The 23,237-nt window shown below is 33.8% G+C and overlaps 2 protein-coding genes across 3 annotated transcripts; one reads left to right on the top strand and one right to left on the bottom strand.

Annotated features, from left to right (window-relative positions):
* The first annotated feature begins 12,506 nt into the window (after nucleotides 1–12,506).
* LOC145115381 (triacylglycerol lipase 1-like) lies at nucleotides 12,507–16,440 on the top strand. Of its 2 annotated transcripts, XM_079051671.1 has the most exons (10): nucleotides 12,706–12,842; nucleotides 12,945–13,246; nucleotides 13,790–13,900; nucleotides 13,999–14,139; nucleotides 14,230–14,340; nucleotides 14,418–14,561; nucleotides 14,631–14,671; nucleotides 14,776–14,852; nucleotides 15,792–15,887; nucleotides 15,996–16,440. In XM_079051671.1, exons 2-10 carry the CDS (start codon nucleotides 13,220–13,222, stop codon nucleotides 16,316–16,318), a joined length of 1,071 nt encoding a protein of 356 aa, XP_078907797.1. In that variant the 5' UTR covers nucleotides 12,706–12,842; nucleotides 12,945–13,219; the 3' UTR covers nucleotides 16,319–16,440. The 2 variants fall into 2 exon arrangements, with proteins under 2 accessions (XP_078907796.1, XP_078907797.1); XM_079051670.1 differs by lacking the exon at nucleotides 12,945–13,246 and having other exon boundaries at nucleotides 12,507–12,842.
* A 342-nt stretch (nucleotides 16,441–16,782) lies between these two features.
* On the bottom strand, nucleotides 16,783–18,527 carry LOC145115380 (gallate 1-beta-glucosyltransferase 84A23-like). The gene has a single exon (XM_079051668.1). The coding sequence runs from the start codon at nucleotides 18,403–18,405 to the stop codon at nucleotides 16,966–16,968; it is 1,440 nt and encodes a 479-aa protein (XP_078907794.1). The 5' UTR covers nucleotides 18,406–18,527; the 3' UTR covers nucleotides 16,783–16,965.
* Nucleotides 18,528–23,237: the final 4,710 nt, after the last annotated feature.

Raw genomic sequence — 23,237 nt, forward strand, 5'->3', positions numbered from 1 at the left:
TACTTGGGTCGCATACAGATCCGGTGATTTCAGTAGTACGGGCCCGATACTACCTTCCTCACCAACCTGTAGTCGCCCCAAGTCCTCCTCCTAGGATCCTAATTCACAAGTACTCTATCCCTCACGGATATCAAACTACTCTCTCAGAAGATTTCTCAATGCACATCTAGGTATCTCTCCTAGATTACTCCTCGACTCAAAGCTCTCTCTAAAAGATTCCAGCTAGGTACTCCTACTCAGCACATATACAGAGCAAATTGCAGATAATATCAATCAATAGCATCCCCTAGGCTAAGGCATCATGAATCAGGCAACTCTAGCTCTAAATTCCTGAAATACCTAGCCTATCCTTTAGCATGTAACTCTAATATCTCATAAGTATCTCATAATATAAACAAGTAATGGTCTGTTGGGAAATCACCGTTCGGGCTCTGGCTGATTGTACACACTGCTTCATCTCGTTTTCTCTTAAAACTCTTACTTGTTTTAGAAAAATCATTTCGTTTAGAAAATTTTCTCAAATCCTCAGTTTGAGTCCAGACATAGCCGAGAGTACATCTGGATCCCTCAAACCAAGGCTCTGATACCAACTTGTAACACTCTAAATTTTCAAACAAAATTTTCATTTTGAAAACCTCATAAAACACAATCTCATTTTATCAAAAATCCAAATGTATAAGTAGTTCAAAACACAAGACAACAAAAGGTTTGACAATATCCCAGAATCCTCAAAACATAATCTCAAGCTGGTGTGTACAATCAAGCCAACGCCTTCCCGCGATCCTGAGAGGTACCTGAAACACATTTCACACAACACTGTAAGCACTAAGCTTAGTGAGTTCCCCAAAATACCACACATAAATAATTAGCCTCTCATGGCTATATCTCAATAAGGACCCTCCGATCATGTGTCTCAGTGAAGACCCTCCGGTCTCACAGCTCGGGTCGGACCCTCCAGTCCGGTATCTCAATGAAGACCCTCCGGTCTCACAAATCGGTTTGGACCCTCTGGTCCTAACTCAATAAGGCACAAAATAATATACAACATAAATCAAAAAGACAAAATTCATGATATCAAATAAATCAAAATAAACACTTAAGACCCTCCGATCACTAACTCAAATTAGACTCTCCAGTCAATAACTCAAATAAGACCCTCCGGTCACACAGTATTACCACTCAGGTAAGTATAGTGAGAAGACTCACCTCGTAAGTAAGCAAGTAGGTCTCGTACTCAACGATAAGTCGAATCTCCGCCTACATGTCATAATCATCTTTAATTAACAATTTATAACAACACCTCCAAAGATGCTAAGCTAACCCATTTTCTAACTCTCAGTAAGAGTGAAAGACCATTTTACCCCTCCATGGTCTCCATAATCCATAACTTGACCAAACCTTAAAAGTCAACGGAAGTCAACACTCGAGTCAACAGTCCATGTTGACCCAAATCGTCGAGTACATCTATGCGAGTTCCTTCGTTTCTTCTGAAAAATCGGGAAATCCAATCTCAACTCGCCGAGTTGTCTCACCAACTCACCGAGTTCGTAACGCGTCCAGACTATTGGGGAAAACCCTAACCAACTCGTCGAGTCTCTTCAGTCCATTCTCTCATTCAGAAGTTTTTAAGCAGAACTAAGGCCCCATACTCTAGATCTAGTCTCCCGAGGATAAAATAATACGTAAAGTTGCAAGCTTTACGGTCATGCATGGCATCTAGGGCTAAGTTGCCAAACCAAAGCTCAACAAGGTTTTAATGCATGAAAGTTGGCCAAAGCTTGAATCTTTAGGCCCAAGGGACCTAATATCGTCCATATCTGAAGTCTCGTCATCAAGGCATGCTCAAACAACTAAGGGACTCATAGAGAAGATAGAAATGGCCATAAACTCCCTAGTGAAGAGATCTAACAAACAAATGGTCAAGGTGATAGCTTTTTACCTCCAAATGGCAGCTAACACTGAAAGAATACTGGATCCAAAGGCTCCTTCTCGTTCCAAGCCTTTTACTCCTAAAACTCCTTCCAAGAATGCACTAAAACACACACTTTTAGCCTATCTCTCTCTCTCTCTCTCAGATGATAATAGCTCGATTAGGGTTTCTCTCAGCGTGTTAAGGAGGTGAGGGAGGCGGGGTAAAGGACTTAAGGTCTTTTAAATAGGGTGAAAACCCTGAAAATTATTATTTTCACACTCAGCTCCTACTCGTCGAGTCGCCCCCCCCCCCAACTCGTCGAGTAGACTCTAAAAATTACGCGGCCATCTCAATCTCTACTCGGCGAGTTGGGGCCTCCAAATCGTCGAGTTTCCCTAACAAAATTAATATAATTTAATCAAATATTATACCTGAGAGTCGGGATGTTACAATTGGGGTTGAACCCCAATGTAGAATTTGGCTTGAATTAATGATTGGGGTTTTGGTTTCTAACCTCCCTTAGGTGATTTGAATGGTTCCAATCTCAAACTAATCATTCCATTTATGGTTTTGGTGATTTGGGTAAAAAGTCAATCATGAACCCTAAAAAACCCAAAATTGGGGATATTGCAATTGATGATGAAATGGGATTGGATATTGTGACCTAGATGATATTTGATAGAAACGAATCTAGTGGAAATGCTCAAATTCATCCATGACGGTAGAATTAAGTATAAACATGGATTTTTATTGATTTTGGGAGAAAATGTGATGATAAAAATGGAATCTTTTGTATGTGAGCATTTTATGAATATATGGTACTCATAAACATGATTTGATACTAATAATATGATTTGAATGCAAAAACATGAAGACTTGAATGATATCTAGTTGAATTTATAGAGTATTTGGCCATAGGGAAATTTTGGGAATTTATAATGGCATTGAACAATCCCTTGTTGTTAAGAGCTTAGTATACGATTAGATTGTGTTGTAACAAGTTTTATGCATTAGACAACACCCAATGATGCAATAAATGATTTGGGAATAAGTCGTATAGGTTGAAGATTGTTATTGAGCAATTTGAGCTCTTAACCCTTTCAATGGATTGTTTATAAGCATTGTAATGTAATGATGGAATTGAGGATTCCATGGTTAAATTAAACACTTAAAATGGGATTTATTATAGTTTTATGTGCCTGGCCACATTTATATGAGTGTTCAATAACTTGGGAACAAGCATTGTGAGATTTGTAATGTTCAAGTGAACAATATACTAGTAAAACCTTCTTGTGGAACTTGAGAATTTATATGTTTTTAAATGGTTTCAATAAGCACTTAATGAATTAAGTGGGGTGTTTTAGGATGATAAAGCACCTCCTAATCATGTATGAGAACCTAAACAAATGGTACAAAGTGAATGGGAAAAGGGTCTTCAAGAACCATGCAAAGTAGGGTGTTATACTGAGAAAATTCGAGAATTTTGTGTGTGCAGACCTCATTCCACGACCGTGGAATGGCAAGGCAAATCATTCCACGGATGTGGAATACCCTTATCAATGCCATGTTTTTTCGTAACTTTTGTATACGGACTCAGTTTTATACGCGATTTTCGCCTACGTTCATATTTTTGAATAAGGAATAAGATGAAATGATAAAATTTAGTAATGGAACATATGAGGGGTATTTTGGTCATTTTAATGACTTATGTCCATGTTATATATGTGATGATTGAGAGTGTTTCTCTAAGGAAAGGAAGTAGAAGAAGACTAGCTAACCAACGTGTGATTGAGGTGAGTACATATTGACATTTTTCCCACTTTGGGAGTACATGACAAAATGAATTTATGATAATGAAATGCAATGCTTTGATATATGAAATGTTTTGAAAAGAAAGTGTTAAATGTTTTTGGAAAGAATGTTTTGAAAGAACGCCTTGAAGGCAAGAATGTGTTTGAAAGAAAAGAAAGTTTTGGAAGAACGAATGTTTTGTTAATGTGTTTGAAATATTTTGAAATATAGATGCTTTACTTTTGAAATGAGTATTTTGATACTAATGTATGAATTATGTAAAGCATGGAAAGTAATGAAAATAATGGAAAGTAATGAAAAGAATAGAAAGAAATGGAAAGTAATGAATAGAATAGAAAGAACTGGGAAGTAATGAAAAGAATATATTGATCGAGCCATGATTTCCCCGTAACGGGATATAAAGGAATCTATCGGGGTGGCATCTCCCCTTCGCGAGATAGATGCCCTAACGGAAATGATGCCTTGGTGGACTAATTATGTTCTTTCCACCTTGGTATAGATTTGGGGATATTGCTAGGCCCTAAGTATAAAAATGGCAACGGTTGATCAACACAAGAGTTAACCCTTAATGAAATAGGGAATGGAATGTGAAAAGAAATGTATCGAATTACATTATGACTAATGAAATGTTTTGATATAGACTTAAATATGGAAAGATATCATTTGCAATGAAATGGAAATATAAGAAATGATATTTATGATATGTGTGAAAAGAGTTTTCCTTGAAAATGCTTAAAAAATATGTTTTATAAAAATGTGAAATGTTTTTGATGAAAATGTGATAAACGTTTTGGGTCACAAACCCATGTAGCTCACGAGACATTATTGTCTTACATATCTCTTTTTAAATACCATGTATCTCAGGTTACACTTAAGGAGAAAGGATGATAGATGGAAGGTAGAAGTCAAGTGATAGAAAATGGAGTGGAACTTGTTAAGTTCCTTGATAATTGTATTGATGTAATTCTTATTTGCTTGCTATGGTTAGCACCTAATGTTTTAAATTTGTAAATGTTTTCGTGGGACCAGTTTTTGTTAAATGTGGGTTAACACTCAAATGTTTTTAAAACCATAACATTTTAAAGTTTACAAAAATTTGGGGTGTTACAGACTTTGATGACAATTTTAGTCCATTTGTGAAACCAACCACCATTTGTACCGTTCTAAGTACCTCTATCTCCCTTCATTGGTCTATCCATGAAATTAATGTCAAAAAGCTTTCTTGCATGGTGATCTTAATGAAGAAGTCTACATGAAACAACCTCTTGGTTACGTTTATCCCCACCACCCTGATTACGTCTGTCGTCTACATAAAGCTCTTTATGGTCTCAAACAAGCTCTTCGTGGTTAGTATCAACGTTTCTTCATGAATGATCCTTGAGAACCTCACTTTCTTGCTCTAAAGTGAATCCTTCGATATCTCCATGGTACTCTTTCTCATAGGCTTCACATTCCTCTGTCTCATGCCGATCGTTTGGTCTCGTATTCTGATATTGATTGGGTTAATTGTCCTTAGACACACTGATATGTATCTAGGTTATGTGTCTATCTTGGTGACAACTTTGTTTCTTGATCTTCCAAACAGAAGCATGGCGTGTCTCTTTTTATCATTGAAGCCGAGTATTGAGGGTATCCAATGTTGTTTCTGAAGCTGCTTGGCTTCACGATCTTCTTCGTGAGTTTTCTTGTCCGTTATCTCGCACTACTATTGTTTTATGTGACAATGTTAGTGCCATGTACCTGACTCAAACCCAATGCAACACCAAAGAACCAAACATATGGAAACATATTTACATTTTGTTAGGGGCACATTCCTATTGGTCATGTTCTCATACTACATATTCCTTCTGCACACCAGTTTGTTGATATTTTTACTAAAGTATTACATCGACAACTATTTTTGGATTTTCGGGAGAATTTAAGCATTCATGAACCTCCCGCTCAATTTATAACCCTATGAAAACCTTTTTGTACGAATACTTGTGAAACGAAAATAAAAGTAAAAATGAGGATTTTAATATTTTGGTTGTTTAAGTAAACTAAAATTATACTAAGATGTGGAAATTACAACTAAAAAAACAAGAGTTTGATGTAAATGAAAGAGAGAGAAATGGTTGACTTTGGCTTTCATCACACGGACACTTAGTTAATTATCATTAGACATTATTGTGCAAGGCTTATGGTTCAATTTAATTTGGCTATAGAAACCCAAGAAACTTGAGATTACCAAGAATTTTCTTAGTTAGTAAAATAACTAGAGGAGCTCATAGTAGATTTCCTTAGTTAAAGTCAAAATTTCCATTAAGTATGTAATTAGTGAAAGTTAACTAGCATTAAGATTTAAAAATTCACCAAATCCAAGAGGAGTCAATATGTTTTCACTACCATGTTTGAGAAAGTGTTTTTATGATTGTATGAAGTGAAAACTAACACAAGAACCATTTGTTGCTTGCTAATTTGAAGATCCATTACTTAATCAAGAAATTATCCAACTAATCACTACATATACATCTAAACTCATGAATAAAGACATATAGATAGAAGGAAGTTCAAATGAAAAACACTTTCATAAATGTAATCAAAAGCTCATAATATTCTTCAAACAAACTAATCATCCATGGATTTCACAAAAATCAACCAAAAGAAGTTTAGCCTCGTATGGCTAAACTCAAGAAACTAAAATAAAAGTTAGATGTACCAAACATATAGCAAAAATCAAGGATGAAAGGAGAAGTTATTCAAGGTTTTCAAGTCTTCACAAGCTCTCAAATCTTCAAAGAAAATTCCCTAAACTCGGATCCAAAAGATGGTGGAAAGTGCTCACCAAACTACTTTCAAATAGCACACAATACGAATTTCTAGAAATGCCCTTCAGCAAAGCCTGCGCGGGGCGCACAGTGTTGTGCGGGTAGCCTGCGCAGGTGGCCTACAAAATGGGCTTCTTGTGTCTTGGATCCACACTACTTTAGCCCACTGGCCCGATTTACTTCCGATTAGCTTGTAGCCCATAATTCTCCAAATTTTGTTCAATTTAGGCCCAATTTACCTTCTCTAAATAACACATTAGCTTGTGTACTTGCTCGATCAATTAATTTTGCATGCTAAAATATTCCTCCATCTTCTTCTACATACAAGCCCACAATTTCTTCAAGCTTCCAATTATCAAAAAGCCCACAATTTTCATCATATCTACAAGTCATCAAGCCTACTATCATTCATTCTTTAAGTCTGATTGATTCCCACGATTCCTGAACATCTCCGCTACACATTAGTCTTCTAAAAATCTGCAATTATGTTTACATACTAGAAAATAACCGATATAGATGGAAAATATGCATGGTGATTAACTAAAGTTGGAATGAAATATCATCATATCATATCATATCATATCATAATCATCATAATCATAATCATATCATAATATATTATAAAGGAAGCATTTTTCCTTTCACCACATTCATTTGAAACTCTCATGTATTTTTCTTTTCACCACATTCATTTGAAACTCTCATGACTTTTCAATTTCTTTCTAATAATAATTATAAGTTGGTTAATAAGGTTCAATAAATATTAAATCTAAAGTGTAATCATATATAAACTAAATTTCAATATTAAAATAATATCTTTACTTCTACTTATAAAGTTATGTTTTTTAACTTTTAACATATTATAATTAATTTATTAGTTTTAATATATTGTTGGATGCAAACCATTATCATTTTAAAGATATAATTTTGGAACAATTTGTATAAAATATTTAAATTATTAATTTGATTATAACATTACAGAGTCAACTTAAATATAAATTTTAGTTTAACTTAAACAAGCCAAAGAATATTTTGTAAATAGTTAAAAGTGATTAATTGTAGTGTCTTTCTAATAATGATTATAAGTTGGTTAGTAAGATTAAATAAATATCAAACCTAAAGTGTAATCATAAATATACTAAATTTCAATTTAAAATAATATCGTTACTTATACTCATAAAGTTATGTCTTTAACGGTTAACATATTATACTTAATTTATTAGATTTAATATGTTGTTGTATGTAAACCATTATCAGTTTAAAGTTACAACTTTTGAACAGTATGGACAAAATACTTCAATTGTTAATTTAAATATAACATTAGAATGTCAACTTAGATATAAATTTCAGTTCCATTTAAAAAAACCAAAGAATATTTTGTAAATAGTTAAAAGTGATAAATTGTAGTGATAAATGCAAAAACTAAATTGTAATCTCAATTTAACTAAAATATTTCCTAAAGATATTTTTATAATCGTTAAAAGTTTTCAAATAAGTAGTTTAAAATAACTTACAATAACAATAGTTAAAAATAACTCTATATAAATGATTATATTGTTACCTTTAAAATCAATTAACAATATTTGATGTTTTAAAAAATTATAATGATAGAAATTAAAACATTAAGTAAATAAATTTTAAAAAATTAATTAACAATAACAACAACTATAAATAACATTAAGCCATATTATATTTAATTTTATTCATGTGTAACTCGCGGATAGAAGTCATTCAAACGATTGAGATTATGCAGTTATAATAGATGTATATATTATCATATAATTCGAAATAATCAATATATTATATCAATTTAGTATACGAATTATTATATCAAATTTAACAACAACGTTATTGCTATATTTAAAAAAAAAAATTTGTAAAGACTTCAACTATATAGGTGTTTCTGCACAACGCGCGAGCATTCGCGTAGTACTATACTATAAATGAAACATTTTTCATTTCACCACATTCATTTGAAACTCCTATGACTTTTCAGTTTCTTTCTAATAATGATTATACGTTGGTTAATAAGGTTAAATAAATATCAAACCTAAAATGTAATCACATATAAACTAAATTTCAATATTAAAAAATATATTTACTTCTACATATAAAGTTATGTTTTTTTAACTTTTAACATATTATACTTAATTTATTAATTTTAATATATTGTTTGATGTAAACAATTATCATTTTAAAACTATAAATTTTGAACAATTTGTATAAAATACTTAAATTATTAATTTAAATATCATATTACATGGCCAACTTAAATATAAATTTTAGTTTAACATTTAACAACCCAAAAAATATTTTGTAAATAATTAAAAGTGATAAGTTGTAATGTCTTTATAAATATGATTATAATTTGGTTAATAAGGTTAAATAAATATCAAACCTAAAGTGTAACCACAAATAAACTAAATTTTAATATTAAAATAATATCTTTACTTCTACTTATAAAGTTATGACTTTAACTTTTAACATATTATACTTAATTTATTAAATTTAATATGTGATTCTATGTAAACCATTATCAGTTTAAAGCTACAACTTTTGAACAGTTTGGACAAAATACTTAAATTGTTAATTTAAATATAACATTATAGTGTCAACTTAAATATAAATTTTAGTTTCACTTAAAAAACCCAATGAATATTTTGTGAATAGTTAAATGTGATAAATTGTAGTGCTAAATGCAAAAACTAAATTATAATCTCAATTTAACTAAAATATTTCTTAAAGATATTTTTATAATCGTTAAAAGTTTTCAAATAAGTAGCTTAAAATAACTTATAATAACAATAGTTAAAAATAACTCTATATAAATTGTTATATTGTTACCTTTAAAATCAAAAACCTGTGTTTAATGTTTTAAATAATTATAATGATAGAAATTAAAACGTTAAACAAATAAATTTTAAAAAATTAATTAACAATAACAAAACCTATAAATACATTAAACCATATATTATATTTAATTTTATTCATGAGTAACTCGCATGTAGAAGTCATTCAAACGGTTGAGATTATGCAATTATAATAGATGTAAATATTATCATAAAATTCAAAATAGTCAATATATTATATCAATTTAGTATACAAATTATTATATATCAAATTTAACAACATTGTTATTGTTATATTTAAAAAAACATATATTTGTAAAAATTTCAACTATATAGGTCTTTCTGCACAACGCGCAAGCATTCGTCTAGTGCTAAAATAAACTATAAAAAAAAGTAAATAAAATGAAACTATCAAATCACCCCAAGCTTAAACCTTAATTGTCCTCAAGTAAGACAAGACTACAATGAATTCGGGATGAACTAAGCTAAAAATAAAAAGAAGGGACAGAGCCACAAAACCTAGTCAAATTCAGTCAACATGGTCAAAATCGGCTTTGCATAGACCCTATGTGCCTTCCAAATGTTCCCCACTTTAGAGCCATAAACCACATTCTCGAACCGCTTGAATGGCGAATAGATCGCATCTAGATAAGGCAGCCATGAGAGTGTACAAGATAAAGGAAACAAGGGAATGCGCCTAGTGGGGGAACTTTGAATTCATCAATGCAGACCATAATGCATGAAGGAAAGATGCATCCATACACGATGATTCCTATATTGGTCAAGCCAAAGTGTATAATAACGAAATAGGGTTTGCAGCACTGCTTCCGGGCAAACATTTGGCTTTAGGGTTTTCTCCCTTGACCATCCTCTACGTTCTACCGTCTCGCCTTCACTACCTTTTCTCACCAAAATCAAAATAAAAATACAACTCAATCTAGGAATTAGAAATAAGACAACCTAAATCTTCATCCTTGAATCACCCTTTTTTGGTCTTCTGTCTTCCATCTTCTTATTTTTTTCCCTTTTTGTTGTGTTGTTGTTTTCTTTTCTTTTTTTTTTCTTCTTCTTTAGGGAGAAGAAAACTTGAGCTTAAATTTCCACTTGATTTCTTATTCTTCTTTTTGTGTTGATTCTCTTCTTCATTTCTCTTGTTTTTGTTGTTTTTTTTTCAAATCTTCCTTTGCATTTCTTTTTTGTTTTTTGCTTTTCCAATTACTCCATAATTATGAAAAAAGAAATATTATGTAGAGGCTAGTATAAACACCCAATGATCATTGAGAGTGAATCAATGATCTACTAAAAAGGGTGGGAAATGACTAAAAAATGGGTGTTACCAAAAAAAAGTTGTGGTCCAAAAAATGTGAATTGGGGGATCCGACTCAAAGTTCATCAATATAAGGCGCGATTAACATAACCTATCTAACTATCTACTCTAGATCCCCATAAAAATAAAGACCTATCTCAAAAGGTCATGAGAAAACTATCTATGCAACGTTCGGGCAAGACTCGGGAGTACATAGAGGTATTTTCCCTGACCAAGATGTAAATCTTCATGTCTTCAAAATACCTTATTGGGCTAGTCTTTGCTTACACACATCATCCTGACTAACCACATCCATCTGTACCTAGACCCAATTAAGCTTTTGCATCTGACCCCCACACAAGTAATCAAAAAGTGGTCAGGCTCAAAATGTGTCTCGCTTGTCAAACACAAGGTTTTCCGTAACAAAACCTAGGGTAAGTCTGTGATTCAATACTTATGACCCTATTTCGTGGTATCCAAGAGGTGAGAATGAGCAGAAAATAAAAATGCATGCATGCAAATGTCTTAATTAAATGTTATGCTAAAATAAAAAAATTGAAAAAAAGAAAGTAAATCTTTTCTGTTTAAAAAAAAATGAATGCAATTTAACTAATAATACATGAAAAAGGTAAAGAGAAAAGGAAATACCCCGCCCCAAGCTTAAGAACAATCATTGTCCTCAATCCTCGAGGGAAGGGTAGAAATGACCTATATCGGAGGATCGGGCGGAGCAAAGTGTCTGTGGCGGTGGTAGAAGTCCCACATATCCTGGACTCGATAAAGGACTCACTATGCTCCAACCTATCAACTCGGGTTGCTACATCCTGAATGGTGTGCACGTTCCCCTAAGTCTGAACGTTTATGCGCTCGATAGTAGAAAACATAATGGAAAACTGGTCGAAGAATGTTAGGGAGAACCATGTGGGAACCTCGTGTCCCCCTGCTACTCTGGTTGGTACTGTGGTTGGGTATAATGCTGTGAAGGGACTTGAAAGTGGTCCTGCTGATACGAGGGTTGTTGCATATGTGGATGGAAGTCAAAATGGTCCTTAGCTTTAGGTATCTCATCATCATCCTCTTCCCCTTCCTCTTCCTCTTCCTTTTGTTATTCATCCTCAGAGTCGAGTAGTGCACCCGCAAGGGTCAACTGCTCTGGGGGAAGCCAAGTTTGGGTTCGAATGGAAAGATTGAATCATCAATCCAGCTTGGGAGGATGTAAACTGCTTTTTTGTCACCGTCGAGCCAACTGTACGTGTGTATCGCCCCGATATTGTAGCATCTCCATTCACGCAAAAGCGTCACAATCGAGTAGGAAGTTGGGCGGGTTGTCGACAGGTACATACTTGGGGGCGGGGAAGTCTAGGCTGATAGCTCGACCTATGATAGTAATAAGCCCCCCCGATGTAAATTTCTCCCGTGGGCCATTGTCATACGGAATCACATTTGTCGAGGAAGAATGTGGAGAAACTTGGACTCTTATTCACCCTTATGCAATGTAGGAAGAAGAACTCACATCTGTTTATTTGGTCGGGCTCGAGATGACCAAAGATGTTTGTTGAGAGAATCCGATGTGTTATCCGCCAACAAGAATGAACAATATGCTTAGCCCTTTGTCGGCTCGAATTAAAGATATTTAAATAATATTATTCTTGTGTAACATATATTTTTTCCGTTACTAATTTGCTATCAATTTGCTTAAATTTAATCATTTTAATTCAAAAATCGAATAAAATAACCAAAATCATAAAATTGATTATCCAGTGAAATAAGTCAAATATTTATCCGAGATCGAGCGCACTTGGTGGTTATCGAAACATAATTACCGGTATTCGAGGTCAAATCTATCCATTCAAATTTTAATGCGAAAAATGAAAATATCGCTTGAAGAAGAGTTCATAATGCTTCACAAGAAGTAGTTGTTGGTAAATCCAACAACCATATAATCTGCTGCGACTTGTCCACCTCTGATTCATTCATCGATTGATATGGCATCATCCATCCTACAAGCTTTGATGTTGGTGGTCGCCTTATCGCTGTGCATCTCTTCCACTGAGTGTTTAACTGGAGACTCGATCATCGAACATAGTCAGTCTGTAGACGGTGGCTTGTGTTTTAATCTCATCGGACCTTCTGGTTATAATTGCTTAGAACACACGGTGACTTATCTCTCTTGCTCTCTCAACTTTTCCGTTTATATACAACTTTACATCGATTACTGAATAGTGTATTTAATACTCCAAAATGTTGTCCTGATTCAGATTTTCGGAGAACACTACGGTGACAGAACTGGAAAAAACCTAAATTAGTTTGATTGTGTAATGGCAGCACGTTTTCCTGGTTGTTCATTTGTCCTATTTTCCATTGCAGAATGTTGAACTCCTGACCTGTTGTCCCAAGAGTAAATGTTACTGAGAAAGGATGCTATTGTCATTTGAGACTTTGTCTGTAATAGCAATTCCTTTTCCTGATTGTTATGTATTTTGTTCATTTTCTCCATTAGAGAAGCTTGGATTGAGAATGTCCGATTTAGAATATGCAAGTCAGGAATATAGTTCATACTGTGAGTTTCACTTCTTAATTGGCTAAAACTGAGTTGTATTAAACTAAATTAGGTATTATTTGATAGTTACTTAATGTGATTAGTCCACTATCTACTCAAGTATGACTGGCAGGGGGTTCAAGCTATCTCTATACATGTTTATAGTCAATGAGACCTGATTCAATCTTAGAAACTGACTATTTGTCACATGTATCTACTTATAAGAAAGAAATTAGTACTAACTTTTAGATTGGATAATGACCCAATAAGTTGAATTTATGATTCTTAGCAATATGATACAAGGATAGATATGCATAAAGGTAAAGGGTAACTATCGTAAATAGAACCTAAGAATAAGGCTAAATGAGAGAGATCTCTTATCTTATGGAATCTAATAAAGATTATGAATATAAAAGAAATGAACTAGAGTTGCTTCGCAGGGGATGCATGATTACTTGTGTAGAGCATTCCAAGGATTATGCTTGTGACCTAATAATATGTTTGGATCAATTTCTGTGTTAATTAAATAACAGACTAACTTTCCTTATGTGTGAATAACTTCAGGCTCAAACAAAGGATGGTTTCTTGTTAGGGCTTCAACGTGTGTCATCAGGCATTCTTAATTTGGGATCACAAACCGCACCTCCAGTTTTACTCCTACATGGACTCTTTATGGTGACTTTACCTTAAATTCTTAATTTCCAACTTTAATAATTATGGAATATGAACATTAAATCATCACTATATTACAAAATAAACTACATTTTAATCAGGGTGGTGATGCTTGGTTTATGGATTCCCCAAATGAATCATTGGGTTTTGTTCTTGCTGACCATGGTTTTGATGTTTGGGTTGGAAACGTTCGTGGAACAAAATGGAGTCATGGCCATGAATCTTTATCAGATGGAGACAAGGTAAAACATAGATTATGTTACACTTTTATAAACCTTTAGTCATTAATTTCAAATATATGCTAATTGCTTTTATTTTTGGGCTTGATTTAGGAGTTTTGGGATTGGAGTTGGGAAGAGATGGCTCTTTATGATCTTGAAACAATGCTGAGTTATATTAATTCCAAAACTGGCTCCAAAGTTTTTGTTGTGGGACATTCACAGGTTTTAATTACACTTCAACTTTATTTTGTGATATAAAATTACATTGCTAATAGTCTCTATGTATTCCATTCTCTCAGGGAACAATAATGTCATTGGCTGCTTTTACTCAACCAGATATTGTTAGCATGGTTGAGGCTGCTGCTCTTCTTTCTCCTATATCATATTTGGATCACATCACATCTAAACTCGTTCTTAATCTTGTTCATATGTATCTTGACGAGGTCTCTTTTTTATTATTCAAATTCATTCAATTTAAAAAAAAAATTCATACGTAAAAGTTTTCTTCACAGGCACTTGGGTTACTTGGAATGCATCAACTGAACTTGAAGAGGTTAATTATTTATTCATTTTCCATTTTCTTTTTTCTGAATATTTGAGTGTCTAAATCAATAAAAGGATGATATATATCTATCTATCTACACTGTTTGTATTCAGTGACATTCTCACAAACATGATAGAGTCTGCTTGTGATGGGCATTTAGATTGCAGTGATATGTTAGCATCCATTACAGGTTATTCTTTCACTAATTTGGTTTCTAATTTACTAAATTGGCCAACTAGTTTAGCTATGTTGCTGATGTTTTGAGTAAATTACAAAAATGGTCCCTGTGCTTTCTGATTTTTATCATGTGTGTAGTCCAAAACTGAAACCTTTTTTTCAGTTTTGGTCGGTGGGACTCTCTAATTTTGGTCCATTTATTTAAGGATTCTTATTGATTTTGGTTCTTATTTCAAGGTTCCATGGACCAAAGTCGATATGAAATCTTATATTAAGGATGAAAATTGAAAAAAGGTTTCAGTTCTGAACCATGGTTACAAAAATAAGAAAGCAAAGGTAGCGTTTTGTAAAATAAGAGAATATAAGAGTAAGTTACAAAAATGGTCTCTTTGCTTTCATGTTTTCACCATGTTTAGTCTAAACTCTAAAACTGGAACCTTTTTGAATTTTGGTCCTTATTTTAAGATTTTCTATGGATTTGGTCCTTATTTCAAGGATTCATATGGATTTTGGTACAAGGTTTTAGGGACCAAAGTTGTTATGAAACCTTAAAACAAGGACCAAAATTGATAAATGTTTCAATTCTTGAGGTAAAATTCATAAAGCACAGAGATCATTTTTGTAAGTCAAGTATGAAGTACAAAAATGGACCCCATGCTTTGTGGTTTTTACCATGTTACATCCAAAATCAGTATCTTTTTCCATTTTGATCCTTATTCTAAGGTTTCCTGTCGATGTTAGTCCCTGGGACTTTCTGATTTGGTTGTCATTCTCAATCCAAGATTCCATGGATCAAATTCGATATGAAACCTTAAAAAATAGGACCAACATTGAAAAACGCTTCAATTTTGAACTAAACATGATCAAAATCAGAAAGCTCAAGGATCATTTTTCTAATTTTCTTTTTTTTTTTAAATAAAAAAAATGACTTTCTTTTACTGGCACGTTGCAGGTGAAAACTGCTGTTTTAACAGCAGTCGTGTGGATGTGTATCTTGAATACGAACCTCATCCTTCATCTGTAAAGAACTTGAAGCATCTTTTCCAAAGTCTGTTTCTGTTTCTGTTTCCTAATTCTTTATTATTTTACAATTACATCCAACATTTTTTACATTCGTGTGACATTTGATTTTATATAAAATTTTCTTGATTTCCAGTGATACGCAAAGGTACATTTGCAAGGTACGACTATGGAAGTATAAAGAATCTGCTACAATATGGAAAATTGAAACCACCGACATTTGATCTTAGCAAAATCCCAGAATCATTGCCTATTTGGATGGCTTATGGGGGAAACGATGCTTTGGGAGATGTGATTGATGTGCAACATACACTAAAAGAATTGAAATCAAAACCAAATGTTTTGTTTTTGGAGGATTATGGCCATATAGACTTCTTGTTAAGCACGAGAGGATATGAAGATCTTTATGACAATATGATCAACTTCTTTAGGTCATGTGGAAATTTGAATGTCCAGTAGCCTTTAAAATCTCTACTTTCGGAACCCAATTATTTAAGCCAATACATGTATAGATGTTCCCATGTACATTTTGTTTTAGGAGTTGTAACTTATGCAATAAACTTAATTTATAATTTGTATAATATGCTTCATGACACAGATGCCCAAGTAGCAAGTAAAAAAAATAAAATATAATTGTAAATATACTGATAACTATTTAAAGAAAAATATGCACACGCAATACATGAGAACACTGGAATTGGAGTACCTCCTATTTACCACATGTGTAATTTTTTTTGCCGAATCAACTAATTGCAATTTCCCCCCTTTGGCCCTTTATGAGTAACCATCCCAAATATTTCTGAGTTTTGTAGTTGTAGTTTTAAAAAGCATTAGGTGTAGTGATCTACGGTAATTTACCACTTTTTGATAAATATTTTAGAAAGTACTATACATTGATATTTTTGGTGAATACTATGTTTTGGTAAAAAAAGCTTTGACAGTGACGCTACTTGTTTTGACAACATAGGAAATGTAAGGCGAGACAATGACGCAAGAGGGAATACTATGATTATTATGTTGAATAAAAACTATTATTGTCAAGGAAATAAATTTCAAAATACGTAAATACTTTTTCCAACTAATTGTGTCCACGTTTGTGGGCTGGCTTAAACTGATCTCACACTTATCTTTCTAACCTCATCCACAAACTCTTGAATATTCCGGTCGGATGTTCCACCTTCTGCCACCGCCTCCCCCGCTGCTTTCTTCCACTTCAATGCATTCTTCTTCATCTCCGTCGCCGTTACACCACTTGTAGCCTCTCTTAAGCACTCCTCCACCTCCTCCCTCCCAATCACCCTATTCTCGGCCTCACCCCTACACATCCTAATCCCAACCTTCCATTCATCAACCAAATATTTTGCATCCGTCACTTGATCTCCCCAGTGTGGGAACGCCACCACAGGAACACCGCTTGACAACGCTTCCATGGTTGAGTTCCACCCACAGTGAGTCAGAAAACAAGACACCGCCGAGTGACTCAACACCTGGGCTTGTGGACTCCAGTGGACCACCATTCCCCTTTCTCCGGCCTCCTCCAATAACCCTTCGGGCAACTCTCCAGATTCGCCGGTGGAAGTCGCACCCACCCTCATTACCCACAAAAACGACACGCCGGAGTTCATAACACCATAAGCCATCTCAGTTACCTGTTCTTGACTCAAGCTCACTACGCTTCCGAATGAGATATAAACGACTGATGAAGGTGGCTTCGAGTCGAGCCACTCCAGACAATCGTCGGCTTTTATCAGGTCGCCGGAGATATTAGAGCTTGTTTCAAGTAATGGGTTATTGAACAAGGGACCCACGGATCGAATACGGCATATTTGAGACATGTAATTGATTAAATCACCCTCAAGTTCTTCAAAAGTCTCCATTAAAACACAAAATGTCTTCGACAAGTTCTTGAACTGCCCTAAAATGGCTCTTCTCAAGAACGGATAAGGCGTTGAAGGATGTAAAAAGCTTGGAATCTCATCTGACTTCAGGAGCGGCATGTTTGGCAACTGAACGTCGATGTCTGGTTGTTCATCACTTGGAAAGGGAACTAATGAATTCTCGTAATGATAATACGATGAAAAGCAAGCACAAGATTGTACCCAAAGCATAGCAGACGGAATGTTAAGCTCTTCTGCTAAGTCAGTGACCCAAGGCACGAAAGGATTGTTGATTAGACACGATACTGGCCGGCCGTTTTCTACATGGTGGTTGATGATGCCGGTGAGTGCAGCTTTTCCGTAAGCCTCAAGCTTAGGTAAGTAGTTGTCAAGGTCATAGCGTTCGTCATCATTGTCTTCGGAGCATCCATCATCGAAGAACTCAAATCGGATCATGCCGCCAGCATTGCCTACCGGAGTAGGATCACCGGAAACGACAGTGCCGGCTTTCTTGAGTTTCTTTCCGATGGATTTGGTGGCGGAGAAGGTGACGAGGAGGTTGCCCTTTGAAGCTAGGAGCTTGCCGAGTCTGAGGAGTGGATTGACATGGCCTTGTGCTGGAAAAGTGACGAGAAACACATGCACAAGATCTTGTTTAGATGAAACCATTGATGACGATTGTGTTTTTGTGAGTAGGAGTGAATGTTTGTTGTTTTTGGGTATGTATGAATTATATATTGAGTGATCTGTACAATATGTCTTAAAGCCAAGTATACATATATATAGTTATATACACAATGGGTCAATGGGAGATAGATGGTGTTGCAAAATCGGAGAGGTGGATGCTTGGTAGAGGACAAAACATGTTAATTAGAGTCGTATACAACAACCAAAAAAATGCATGTGTAATTGCTGACGTCTATTACAAATATTCATTTGAATTCTATGTGCAGGGTATTAAGGTGTTAGGATTATGTCGTTGTTAAATTAAGCCTAAAATTTGGTGGACTCACACAAGAAATATGTTTAGCATGACAGTAATAAATAAAATATATTAACAAAAAGTATGTTACGTATATAACCGTTCGTGAACTGAAACTCTTCAACTCGGTATACATTACAATATAAATATTTCCATTTATATAAAAGATAACGCGGGCATCCACAGTTGTACAATGCATTGGACTCTATAAAGTTTAATGAAATATATTATTAATAGTTAAAAAGTTTCATTTTTCGATGAGTTCAATGGCCATTGAACTTCATATCTATTGAATGTCAACATGACATCCCACAATGGTAAAGTTTAATCTATTGAATGTTAATTAGACATACACCTCATTCAACTCTCCCGTTAAACTATGCATTGTGGATGCTCTTAGGTGACCTGTTAATTATAATTTTTTCATAATTTTTTCATACGTCATATGTTGATGTGTAATTTTATTTATTATTTTAAGTTTTAACTTCATATATATATATATATATATATATATATATATATATATATATATATATATATATATATATATATATATATATATAGGCTTAGGTTATTATATTCTAACTAATTATTATGTTATTGTATGAATGATTGTGGGCCAATCATTTTATTTATTTTAAGAAAGTGATTATTACATATTATTGAATTAAATATAATTGAAAAATACCATCTAATTTAACTAGAAGAGTATTTTAGTCAGTTAATATAGATTTAATAAATAAAATTTGCATATTTTAAGGAAAATTGCATATTTTAAGGGAAAATAGATTCTATTAATTTTAAAAATCTGATTGTATGGATGATAATTCTCCTAATTCGGAAATTCTGATGGAATATGTTTATCAATATATAGAAAAATAACAAAAATTATTGAACCATACAAGAATACACATTCGGACATAATATATATTTTGATTTAATGAACTTCTTGAAGAATAACAAAATTTTGAATACAAGTTAAAAAAAGTTTCATTACATTCTTAGAAAAGAAAAAAATTTATATACTATTCTATGAGAATGTTACACTTATTAATAACAAAGAAATACAAATATATAAATCATTCTACAGAATATACTATTACATATATTTCTTTTTATTATATTGTATATTATTCTGCTAGAATAATCCATTCTTTTTGGAAGATTGGTGGTCATTGTTCATCTTCATCCCATATAATGTTCATCTTCAAGATTCTATTATGACATAATCGAAATTCAAGATTTCATTCCAGTAGAATGTTGTAAGTCTCATATGTACCCTTCCCAGCCAAAAAAACAAGAACATTCTTGTTCTTGATTTCATTTATACCTGCAAATGTGTCACACCCCCAAACTAAGGATGGCGGAAACGTCCGGGGGTGGAGGACTTCATGTATAGTATCACAACAACGAGTATAATAGTGCTCAAAGTAAATACAACCATCATAAATATAATTGAAAAGGTTACACCATAGTATATGTTTACATGTTTCAAAATCAATTACATTATGATGACAAAATGAACTGTTTAACGATTTAACGTCCCATCCTCAAGATGTTGTTGATTTCCTGTTTCACTGATTTCCTGAGAATACAAGTAGTTTTGAAAAAGTGTCAACAATTAAGTTGGTGAGTTCATAAGAGTTTTATTTGAGAAAGAAGCCGTTTTCCTTGTAAAAGCAATAGAGTATGATTCCAGAAAATCCAATATTTTCTTTATTAAGTGTGAAATGAAAGCTCCTATGTTATGCAATAATGTACCCTAGAAAGACCCGTAGATTCCTTCTATAATCACCCAGTGTATATAAGTTATATAAAATTTAAGTTAAATAAACCGTCGAATATAATGGGTCTACCCTAAGTCCACAACCAAACAAGGAACAGGAGATAAGGCGGGCCCACCAATTCTAAGTCGATTACAACTCAATTTTATATAACTTTAACATGTACACTTAGCAACTATAGCTGAAAACTAACAATTCTAAATGATATGTAGTTTTAATACCATAAAACCATTTTGTGTAAACCCGGTACTTTGTATTCGTACCCCGTTTATATGAAAACCCGGTACTTTGTAATGTATCCCTTTTATATGAAAACCCGATACTTTGTAATGTACCCCTTTTTGTATAAACCCGGTACTTTGTATTCGTACCCCATTTATATGAAAACCTGGTACTTTGGAATGTACCCCTTTTTGTATAAATCCGGTACTTTGTATTCGTACCCCATTTATATGAAAACCCGATACTTTGTAATGTACCTCTTTTTGTATAAACCCGGTACTTTGTATTTGTACCCCATTTATATGAAAACCCGGTACTTTGTAATGTACCCCTTTTTGTATAAACCCGGTACTTTGTATTCGTACCCCATTTATATGATAACCCGGTACTTTGTAATTTACCCCTTTTTATGAAATGAAAACCTTTTGTAATGAGTTCGTAATGTAAATGGAACAAAACTATACCTATTATAGTTTATCATAATGTTTGTAATGTATATGCAACCTAACTATACCTATTATAGTTTAGCATATTTGTTTGTGGTGTATAATAGACTTAACTATACTTATTATAGTTTATTATAATTATTTGTAGTGGTAGTAACCCTTTGTATATGATTCATACCTTTAAACTAAGGTAAATAATATGTACTATCAGCAACATGTATTCAAATAATACTACACACCTTGCTCAGCAAGTTACAAGGTGTAAATACGATTGTTAACTATTTTATAGTTTTTAACTTTCCTGTTCCTGTTATTGGAAAATTTATAGAAAAATCATCAGAGGTCGAAATTCAGATCTGTAAACTCTGAGGGTTTAGAAAATGTGTTTATTTTATTCATAAATTTTATCGTGATTTTTAGTGACCTTTAACTTGTGCAAAAATGTCCAACTTCACAGACTGGTCCGAAGTGGTTTCTGAAATGATAGACTGTTTTGTAAAAATCACCATAAATTATAGAAAAATCGTATGAACTTGTGCAAGTAGTCATTTTAAAGGTAGAAATTTGAACTATTTGCACCTAGTACAGTTTTGAAAACTAAAAAGTTTAAGATGTTCAAAACAGTCCGTGAATGAAACTAAACTTTCTTGATGAAAGCTGGAGTTTGAGTTTAAGTTATATTATGATGTTTTAACTTGTATTCCCCCCCCCCCCCTAAAACAGAAAGAAAACATAAAAATGTAGGGGTATGAACTCACCTTGAGTGATTTCAATAGATGGATGATGAAGAAAAGAAGTCTTCAACTCAATAACACTTGGGAGATGCTTGAAGATTCGAAGATCTAACAACAAATATGATGATATTTGTGTAAGGAACCCTTGATTTGAGTGAAGAAGTGTAAGGAAAACAAGTGAGGGATGAAATATCTTACCAAAGGTGGATGAGAAGCCTTAGAGCTCCTGGAGAATTCGAGATTTTGGAGAGAAGAGTGAGAGAGAGATGGGTTTGATTCTTCTTGAGAAAGAGTGAATAATATGGGAAGTGAAGTGAAGATTTCCAGCCCTTTGATCTGATTATGGGCTGGTGAAATAGTGTGAAAGGACAACTAATTGACTAAGTATGGAGGAATAGTGACTGAGTATGGCCCTGGAGTGGGTGTGGTGGGTTGCTTGTGTCATAACTCAAAGGTAAAGTCAACACTCCACCTCAAAATCTCACCCACTAGATTTTGTTCTTGAATAAAGATTTCCCTAAAAATGTGTTTAAACTATGAATATATAGGGTCTTATATGTCAAAATATGAGTTTGGGTGAAAATCTCACGTTAAAATAATGAAAACGGGCTTAAAACGAAGTCGTGGTCGAAAACCGGGTGAAAGATGCATTTCAGCGAAGCCTCTCGGATTGGGGCCGAAGTTCGGTCCTGAGAGGGTGAGAACCGAAGGTAAAATGGTGCGAGATGGACCGAAGGCGAAATGGGCCGAAGAGAGGGTTCGGATTCGGTCTTCCAGCAGTTCGGTTCAGCAGAGTTCGGTCCCTTATGGTCTCGGTCCTTAGCAGCTTCGGTCATAGTAAGCTTCGGTCCCATTAGAGAGTTTCGGTTCTAGAGAGGCTTCGGCCCTATCTGGCTATTTTTCAAGGTATCTTCCCGTTTCGAGCGGTTTCTCACCAAGTTAAGTGTCGGGATGCCCCAAATGATTATAAAAAGTTAGAAGAGATTTTGAGAGAGATTTGGGAGAGATTTGGGAGAGATTAAGATTGATTAAGAGAGATTGAAAGAGACTTTGTTTGTGACCTTTTTGAGTGTTTAGCTTCGCAACTCAAGGTTCGTAAACCCCGTTAAGCCATGTTTAAGGGTCTTACACACCCCCGAAGGGTATGCAATAGTGTTTTATCGTTTTGTTACCTCACTTATCCCATTTAGGGTTTAAGAATTTCAATCATACGAACTTTCCAAGTGATAACTTCTTATTAAAATAACGAGTTGTACAGTAGCTAACATATTGTAAACCCTAATATACTAGGGTTAGATGAGTTGACCGGTTTGACTTATTGACTTTATTTGAC

This window comes from Lactuca virosa, chromosome 5, assembly GCF_052849685.1.
Source record: "Lactuca virosa cultivar CGN04683 chromosome 5, Lactuca_virosa_CGN04683_v6, whole genome shotgun sequence".
NCBI classification, from domain to species: domain Eukaryota; kingdom Viridiplantae; phylum Streptophyta; class Magnoliopsida; order Asterales; family Asteraceae; genus Lactuca; species Lactuca virosa.

Bases quoted from the DNA above. Each gene is read 5' to 3' on its own strand.
- LOC145115381 (XM_079051670.1), top strand. From the start codon at position 12,672: ATGGCATCATCCATCCTACAAGCTTTGATGTTGGTGGTCGCCTTATCG. The intron at 12,843-13,789 runs GTGACTTATCTC...GAATAACTTCAG, and splicing joins ATAATTGCTTAGAACACACG to GCTCAAACAAAGGATGGTTT. The intron at 14,853-15,791 runs GTTATTCTTTCA...GGCACGTTGCAG, and splicing joins TATGTTAGCATCCATTACAG to GTGAAAACTGCTGTTTTAAC.
- LOC145115380 (XM_079051668.1), bottom strand. From the start codon at position 18,405: ATGGTTTCATCTAAACAAGATCTTGTGCATGTGTTTCTCGTCACTTTT.